Source organism: Acomys minous (assembly GCF_964271855.1).
Source record: "Acomys minous genome assembly, chromosome: 2".
Taxonomy (NCBI): Eukaryota; Metazoa; Chordata; class Mammalia; order Rodentia; family Muridae; genus Acomys; species Acomys minous.
Window position 1 is genome coordinate 67,566,554 of NC_140484.1, and position 9,381 is coordinate 67,575,934.

Here is a 9,381-nt window from a genome sequence, read left to right on the forward strand (position 1 = left end):
TTCTGCCGCTGTACACAAAGCCAGTCCAGTGGCCGTGCCTTCCCCACACAATGCGCAACTCCTGAAACTCAGAGCCCAAATCAACCTCCCCTCCTCTAAGTGGTTTTCCATCAGCTATTTTGTCATAGTTCCACGGCAGTAACTAACCCATTCCTCTTTATTCAGACCAGTTTAGGTGACATTGGTGAGGAGGGCTGCCTCTTATACTCAGGTATCTATGTCACATTTGACAGGCAGCTCACTGAAGTAATTTCTGGCATGCAGAATGGAACTTTTAGAATAGGCATCTTGGGTGATTTTTTTTTTCTTTTTTGTATTCAGAATAGCCTTTGGCAATTCCTAATATTGGTCTAGAAAACACCCAGTCATACAAAATGGTTTATTGTTACCCAAATGAGACATTTGACTAGAAACAGAAAGTTTAATGTTGCTGTGAAATGTACATCTGTACAATAGCATCTCTCTTCTCACAAAAAGAAGAAATAACATCTGGTAAATCAGTGGTTTGCTGAACGCACAGGTGTTTTCTGTTTCCTTGTCTTAGATCTTCCAAAAAGTCTGCTTTGAGCTTGTTAAGTTCTTCTGCTAGACGCTTCAAGTTATTAAGAGGCATCTGCCTATCTAAAACAAAACGTATTCTCAGATTATTCCTGTAGATCAGTCATCTGATTACCTCAAACAGGCCAGATCCCCCAATAAACAATTAGCTGCATTATAGTGATATGTGGACAAGAAATTACATTGATGTGGTCTAGAAAAGTCATCTAAAACAACAGCTACAGGGAGTTAGGGTTAGTATTTGCTCTGGAGTGTATGAGTAGAAAAAGAAAACCCTGGTGGCACTCAGAGGAAGGATAGCAGGCTACCAAGAAGAGACTTGACACCCTATGAGCATATACAGGGGGAGGAGGTCCCCCTCAGTCACAGTCATAGGGGAGGGGAGTAGGGGGAAAGCAGGGAGGGAAGAATGGGAGAATACAAGGGAGGGGATAACAATTTATATGTAATATGAATACATTAGTAAAATAAAAAAAAAGAAAAAGGTGAACCTGAAAGGGTACATATTTTAAAGATTTTATTTAATATTATGCAATGAATGTTTTTCGTGTGTGTGTGTGTGTGTGTGTGTGTGTGTGTGTGTGTGTGTGTACTACTGGCATCCCTAGTGCTCCTACAGGCCAGAAGAGGGGACAAGACCCCCCATTACTTGAGTTGCAGATGGAGCGAACACAGGTCTTCTGCAAGAATAACAAGTGCTCTTAACTGCTGACTGACCCCTCTCTCCAGCCCCACAAAAGGATGTTTTTACAGATTCTCATCGCATAGCACTGGCTGGCCTGGAATTTGCTCTGTAGACCAAGCTGACCCTAAACTCACATAGATGGCATGCTTCTGCCTCTCAAGTGCCGGGATTAAAGACTTACAATACCACAGAAGGCTATTTTTGAGCCAAGATGCCTAATTTACTATCTTTGCTTTGAAAAATAAGCTGACACTTTGGTTTTTTTGAAGCTGATAAATAATACATTTGAACAGTTGCCCCAAGCAACTTTCTCTGATGATGGAAATGTTCTACCAGGCATGGCCATATGGATAGTGTTACCAAGCATCTGAAATTAGCTTTAGTGAGCTACAGCTTATCATAAATATATCCCATTGAAAATGTAATGGCTTAGCTTGCATAGTGGCACATGCTTCTAACCTCAGTACTGGGGAGGCAGAGGCAGGTGGGCCTGAGAGTTTAGGCCAGCCACAGCTACTTAGAGAGTCACTATCTAAAAAAAGAAAGAAAGAAAAAGAAAAGAAAAATGGGTTTTCGATTAATCAGATATATGCAAGCATCACCAGTCAATTTTAGAACATTTTCATAACTTAAAAGCAAAGCCTGGGTCCTCTGACATTCACCCTTCTCAACCCTACTTCCCTTCCCCAACCCCGACCCCTGTCTATCCTGTCTTGACTTCCCATTTCTGGACATTGATGCGCACTTTCAGTTTGGATGTTTTCAAGGCGCCCCATATTCTATCCTGTATCAATAATCTAGTCATATTTATAGCTAAATAAAATTCCATTGTATGGGCAACCACATTGTATTCACCCACTTATCAGTGATAGACAGGTGGGTTGTTCCCACCTTGTGGATGTTTGTAGTAGTTCTGTTGTAAGTGGTTTTGTGTCAGCTTTATAATTTTTCCTCAGACCTGTCACTGTAGAACAGAGTAGCTGGGCCACATGGTAACACTAGAAGAGCAGCCTGGCTGCTTCCAAAGCAGCTGCATCATTTTATGTTTCCACCAGAAGGATGTGAGGGCTCTGATTCAGCCATGTCCTCAGCAAGTCTTGGACCACTGCCTCATTCGGGCTATTCTAGGGGCTGTGAAGTGGCATCTCTCCCATGGTTTGGATCTGTATTTTGCTATTACTTAATTTTAAACAACGTTTTCACTTGACTATTGGCCATCGCTGTGTCATCCTTGGAAAAAAAGATGTCTACTGAGATATTTATCCATTTTTAAATTGGGTTGCCTGTGTGTTACTGAGTAGTAAAGATTTCTTTATATATTTATATACTCAGGTTTCTCCTGAGACGTTTGCAAGTGTTTTGTCCCATCTGTGAGCTGTCACATCCATTTTCTTGATGGCAGAGGAATGGAATCTTTTTTTTTTTTTTTTAAATCAAGTCACATTTAGAAACTAGCACCAAGCCAGGCATGGTGGCGCACGCCTTTGATCCCAGCACTGGGGAGCCAGAGGCAGGTAGATTACTGTGAGTTTGAGGGCAGCCTGGGTCTACAAAGTGAGCCCAGGACAGCCAAGGCTACACAGAGAGCCTGTCTTGTAAAAACAAAACAAAAACAAAACAAAACAAAAACACTAGCACCAACTTCCCTGCCCTCCAGAAAAGTCCGTACCTTTCCAGTAGGTGGGAATGGTGAATGATTTGGGCATAAGACAGAACAACAAGAGGCAAAGAGGTTGAGAAAGAACTAGAATGACTTGTTTTGTTTTGTTTTGTTTTGTTTTTCTAGACAGGGTTTCTCTGTGTAGCCTTGGCTGTCCTGGACTCGCTTTGTAGACCAGGCTGGCCTCGAACTCACAGTGATTTGCCTCTGCCCTCTGTTGTCTGCCCTCTGTCCTCTGCCCTCTGTCCTCTGCCCTCTGTTGTCTGCCCTCTGCCCTCTGGCCTCTGGCCTCTGCCCTCTGCCCTCTGCCCTCTGGCCTCTGCCCTCTGGCCTCTGCCTCTGCCTCCGCCTCCCGAGTGCTGGGATCACAGGCGTGCACCACCATGCCTGGCTTGAGAGAACTAGAATGATTTCTGCTTTGTTCTACTTATGATGCCATTTCTGTTCCAATCCTCTGTTAGACTTTTTGGATTGTAATTCATAGGTGAGTGGCAATGGATGTTTTTCTAAACTGAGAAAACAGAACATCCCATTAAATATGGGGATGTGTTTCTCAAACTTGTTTCCACATGTGCTTATACACTATAATACACATGGTTTACAATATAAAAATCTATGTGTGCTCATGGATAAGGAGTTTGAGAAGCATGGCATGATTAATATTCTGTGCCCTTTTCAGTGTCCTCAGATTTTATGAAGGTAACAGTAAAGGCAGGAAAGTGTTAACAGCCAACTGGAATCAGAAGAATTCACTTCATCCCAGGTTGCCCCCAAATTTAACAGCTGCTCAGCTCTGGGAAAGTTACTTGATTCACCGTGAACCTCCGTTTCCCATTTATAAAATGCACCCACCTACATGATTGATTATAAAGAGTAGAGTATAAAACATTTTGCACATCAAAGGAGGTAAATGTCAGCTGCTGTTTTTCTTTTTAAAACAAATTTTAAACATAGCAAGGAGTTAAAATATTCAAGACCAAAAGCAACTATTGAAAAAAGCTATAATTACCACATATCTGAAATATTATTACTTACTTTTAAATATTATTCATATTTAATAATAACAGTGACCTTGTTCAAATCCCATGCTAGTCTGACCCCTGACCCTGGACTACCCCTAACCAGCCTCTCTAACACCCAAGTTACTCTTAAAAATAAATCTACCCCTTTACTTCAGGGGACTGACATATATTCATATAATTAATTACCTTTGTCTGTCTCCTCACTAGAATGTTCTGCTACCTATTGATTCCCTGTTATCTAAAAAAAGGTCTAGTGAAAAAAAAAAAAGAGGACCCTCAGGAAAAATAAGTTAAATGGGTGCATACCCATTTTCAGGGGATGGTCTAGCTATGTAACCAAACAGCAAATGTTAAACTGAAATGCTGATAAACTCTGGTATAATAGATCTTTCTGGTGTCAAGGAAATGCCAGCAAGAGAGGTCTCCTCAGCCCCTAAAGAGCACAGAACTAGTCAACATACCTTTGGCTTCTTTCATTGTCTGAGAGACGGTTCTTCGGAGTGTCTCATCTGCTTTATGGAGGATGTTAGTGGAACAAATAATTCTGTCTGTCTCCTGTGTAATACAGACATTGTTAATGGGAATGACCAAGGGATAGACTCATTTGAAGGGACCAGAAAAAAAGCCATGGTGGTTTTGTATGAATCATGTCCAGTTGTAAAGTGGGTGTGCTGGTGAGTGTGCACTAACTGGCTTTGTAGAAATAAAAACTTCCTCCAACCTATATGTAGTGTTTCTGTGCTCTGATGGTGTAAACACTTGCACCTTTGTCCATTTTAAGTCACCAACATAAGGTTCCAGCATTTCTGAACATTTACCATGGGGCTTTGACCAGCCGGCATAGGCCCTCAGCAGCTCACTGACCGGATGTCAGAAGCCAAAGGCTGGTACAGTGCAGTTCTGCTAACGGACCGTTTTTTCACTTTTGCTATCACCAGCTCAAAAGGTCTCCCTACAAAAAAGTTACTCCTTCTCATTTGCATCAAGTCCTACTTGGAATATTTACCTTTTGTTCCGTATTGTCCTCAACACATTTTATGGGGTTTTCCAAAGCAGTAAGCATCAAATCGGTTACCTCCGGGCTGCAGAGAAAGTGAGATAAAGTATAATAAATCTTCCCATAAGACATTTGCCTTTTTAAAGAAGCTGGTGTTCTGAAAAAAAAAAAAGCCATCCTATTACATTTGAACTCAGAGTTCCTATTCTGCCTAGCCCTCTGTGTAGGTTCCACTTGTATCTGGTGTTTGCTACTTTGTGGGTTCTCTCTTCTTCCACCTTTAAACCCCCTAACACTAGATAGAGAAAAAAGGACAGAGAGGAAAGGAGGCAACATTATCATTAGACTGCTTCCTGCATCGAGTTCCTTGAGGCAAGTTTGGTCTTCACCGTCAGGATATCTGACATCTTTATTTCTTTACAAAGGACTACTTAACAAACTATGACCAGTGGCACACACTCATCAGGACTCTAGCCTTTATACATCAATTCCAAACATCACACACTCACAGAAACTAACTGCAGCTTGCAAAATCACACTCCTGCTCGAACGTGAGGCAGATCATAGTCAGTTGCTGCAAAGCAGCCCTGTATCCCCACAACTGGATTAAAACAAAAACATTGACGGAATATTGCTGTGTTTTGTTTTGTTTAAAAAGAAACCAAAAATGCAAAATTCTCACTACAACCTACTTAGGCAACTTTAGCAAGACAGCCAAAAAACGGTGATTCTCACTACACTGGCTGGTCAGCGAGCAACACCCACACCCAGTGCTTGGATTATAGATGTGAGAAGCTACACCCAACTTCACATATCTGTGCTCAGGCCCACTGCAGCATTTTAGCATTTTACCCACTGAGTTATCTCCCCATTATGTTAGAATTTGTTGGAGACATTACAATTTGAACAGTTAAAAGTAGGCATTTATGGGCTGGAAAGATGGCTCAGAGGTTAAGAGCACTGGGCTGTTTTTTCAAAGGTCCTGAGTTCAATTCCCAGCAACTACATGGTGTGGCTCATAATCAACTATAATGAGATCTGGTGCCCTCTTCTGGCCTGCAGGTGTACATGCAGGCCAGAACATGGCATACATAACAAATATATCTTGGGGTGGCGGGGGGGGGGGGGGGGGGGGAAGTAGGCATTTATAAAGAAACTTAGATTCAGATCTCAGCTGTTACAAGTTTGGTGACCCTAGACAAACTAAATTTTCCCAGTTTAGTTTGTCCCTCCACACTCCTCAAGGATGTGGGAGAATGGTCAATCCCATACAGTTAAGCAAGTTTTACAGGGCACCTAACAGGAGAGCGCCAAAATGGCTTAATGTAGGGTACCTGGCCTCCAAAGAACATGCTGAACTCTCAATTATGAGGCTATTCTGCTCCCAGACATTTTTCTCAGGGTTGGGCTTTTCCATCTTTCTCTCCATGAGGAGGATGGTCTCATTAGGCAGCGGCTGCAGTCTCTCGCCATTTCTCTGCAAACATGTTTCCAGGGGACAATCTAGAAAGAGCTGGCAGAAGCCCAGTGAATCTGAAAACAGTTTTAAAATCACCAAATTACCAGCCTGTCTCTCCAGAAATGTGAATTAATTTATACTAGTTCCCAGATGAAGCAGGAAAAACTCCACTTGAAATACTAAACACCCACTTTAAAAGTTAAATCCATAAAAACCCAATCCAATTAAAATCTCACAAAGGCAGCTGCACTTTTGATATGCGTGAATCAATGTTTCCATACGTAAGAAACAAATGTTTTAATTACATTTCCGAGCCAGTTGGTAGACTTCATATCTCATACTTTGGTAATAAAAGTTGTCATCTAACACCAAAAACAAAGGTCTAGAAACAGCAGGTTTAGCCAAGAAGTGGCAAGGCTGGGCCTCGGGTGCTGTAGCAAAGATCAGATCTTGTTTTTCCAAGCAGGTTATAAAATCTTCCCACACGGCTTCCGTCTTGTCGGGCGGGGCAGACATCTGGGCCCCACTAATGTGTGCCACGAGGAAGCATTCCAGGTGCTTTAGCAGTTCTTGTCGAAACATTTTCCATTGGGATGACTACAAAAACAACAGCAAAGAACTGACATTAGGCTTTGGCCAGCGTGCTGGGCATCTTGTTTTACTGCCATTCTGTCCCCATTTAAAATTTCAACTCACAGTACTGAACCATTGCAGACACACCTTGCTTCTCATACCTTCCTGTCTTCGTAGGCCCTGCGCCCTCTCTCCCTGCAATGTTCTCCATACCCTCAGCACTGTTTAAAGCCATCTCAGACTCACTCGTGTAGAAGGCAGTCCAAGCCCTGTTCTGTACACGGTCCCTACTCCAGCAGGGCTTCCATCAGCTGGGTACCTATGTGCGCCTTCATCTCTCTCCTGCTAGGTCACCCAGCCTCCAGCAGAGAGGCTGACACTTGACAGATGTTCCAGAAACGCACTGTAAGTGAATGATGAGGGAGTGAGGGAGCGAGGGCATGAGAATGGAAACCCTTTACAATACAGAAGAACAAGGGAGCCATAATCAATATCCTGCCGAATTACAACCACCTAAGATGTAACGAGGTTGGTTTGTCCTTGAAATGAGAAGGGACACTGGCAGCGCGATGAGTCAGTTGCAAGATCCTTTGGTCAAGACGGGAAGAGCTCTGGCTAACCGTTGGGTTGTGAGGTTGGGAAAGATGGCAGAAACAGACGGGAGCTTGAGAACACAAGTGACCATGGATTGTGAGGGGCGGAGAGCAGACTAGTTCTGAAGTCAAGGCTGGAGCGGAGACAGAAGGGCAGGACGGAGTCCTTCTGCTCGTCCACATAACAGTACGCCAGAGAAGGAAATCCGTGCCTCTTCCTAAAGGGTGGAGCTTTTCTAATCAGTGACTACAGGAGACCCGTAGGGGGAGAGTAGAGAAATATACAGTAATGAAGGTGAAGGAAAAACATTCCTTATAAATAACTTTTTTCTTTCTCCAAAGTGGTGAGAATACTACAATGGACTCCCAATTACAATACTGACCCCCTAACCAAAACGAAATGCTAAATACATTGTATCTTTGTATTCATACTTTTAAAAAAAGATTTATTTATTATGTATACAGTATGCATCAGATCACATTATAGGTGGTTGTGAGCCACCATGTGGTTGCTGGGAATTGAACTCAGGACCTCTGGAAGAGCAGTCAGTGCTCTTAACCGCTGAGCCATCTCTCCAGGCCTGTATACATATATCTTTGTATATATTTACAGAATAGAGTCCTCCTCTTTACCTTTAACTCATGTGACTCGTCTACACTCAGGCACTAAACATCAAGTGTAACCATTTAAAATTTCAGAAGACATTTGCTTTAGAGTAAGTATGCACCTGGAGACAGGACTCTAGTCTGCCACGTGAGCTGCTTCCATGTGCTTCTACAAGCGGTGGGTGCGCCTCACTGGGGTGTAAGTGCAGGGATTAAGAAATTATTCCATCTGGCTGTTAACCAAGAGAGCACCACCTTTCCCAAAACTAGTGGCAGGCCAGGCCCTTCATTTGGTAAATTTTTCCTGGCGGGACCTACGAATTTGGTTATTTATCACTTGTGTTCTTTATTCTCATGGGGAGTTCCAAAATGGTACAGTGCTCCAATCCTACAAAATCTGGTTTCAAACGGCAATAAGCAGATTAAAAAAAAAAAAAAGATTCCTTCCTTTGTCTCGGCCCTAGACTCTAGGAAGAAACACTCCAAGGGATTATTATCAGGAAGTATGTGACTAGGACATCCAACTTGTACACTAAACTCAAAACTTGATCCTGCCATAGGGTTCTTGGAGGTGACATCTGTAGTCCCAGATAACATAATACGCGGGATACGGATGATCCTTGAGCCCCGGAACTTGAGACTAACCTTGGCAACATAGCTAGGCCTTATCTTAAAGTTCCACTGCATAGAATATGCAATATGTGAACGTACCAAACTTGCATAAACACCTCTACAAAGCATGGCCCTCAGCCCCGTACAGTGTAGTCCGAGACATAGGTCTACAGAGCGGAGCTAACCAACTCCCCTAACCTCCAACTCCCATCAGGCTTCCCCTCCCTCCCACGGAGGCACTGCTCGGTCAGGATCCATCCAGGGCGGCTCGCTGTCAATCACGCACGGCCCTACCGCCTGTGCCGAGTCTGCGCACCCCTCAGTTTCCACCCGGTGCTGACCCGAGGCTGTGTGCCCGCGCTGTCCGGAAACGCGGGGGGCAGCACATCGTCGTAGGAGAGGACTCCAGTGGCCCAGCCCTGCTCCCGCCGCAGACGGAGGGCCAGCGCACGCGCGAAGGTCGACTTCCCGGCCGCCGGCAAGCCGCAGAGGACGCACAGTCCCAGCTTCGGCCACCGGTTGCTGCCAGTGGCCCCAGAATCCGCCACGGTCTTCATGGCCCTGCAGTGGTCTCCAGGAACCTTCGCGCACGGTGCGCACGCGCAGTGCCCCAGTA

The 9,381-nt window shown here is 44.0% G+C and overlaps 1 protein-coding gene across 3 annotated transcripts; it reads right to left on the bottom strand.

Annotated features, from left to right (window-relative positions):
• Positions 1 to 365: 365 nt before the first annotated feature.
• Positions 366 to 9,381, bottom strand: PSTK (phosphoseryl-tRNA kinase). 3 transcript variants are annotated; one of them, XM_084770589.1, is made up of 6 exons: positions 9,107 to 9,381; positions 6,687 to 6,978; positions 6,257 to 6,455; positions 4,932 to 5,007; positions 4,387 to 4,480; positions 366 to 617 (listed from the first exon to the last, which is right to left on the bottom strand). In XM_084770589.1, exons 1-6 carry the CDS (start codon positions 9,320 to 9,322, stop codon positions 595 to 597), a joined length of 900 nt encoding a protein of 299 aa, XP_084626715.1. In that variant the 5' UTR covers positions 9,323 to 9,381; the 3' UTR covers positions 366 to 594. The 3 variants fall into 3 exon arrangements, with proteins under 3 accessions (XP_084626715.1, XP_084626713.1, XP_084626714.1); XM_084770587.1 differs by having other exon boundaries at positions 366 to 621; XM_084770588.1 differs by having other exon boundaries at positions 4,383 to 4,480.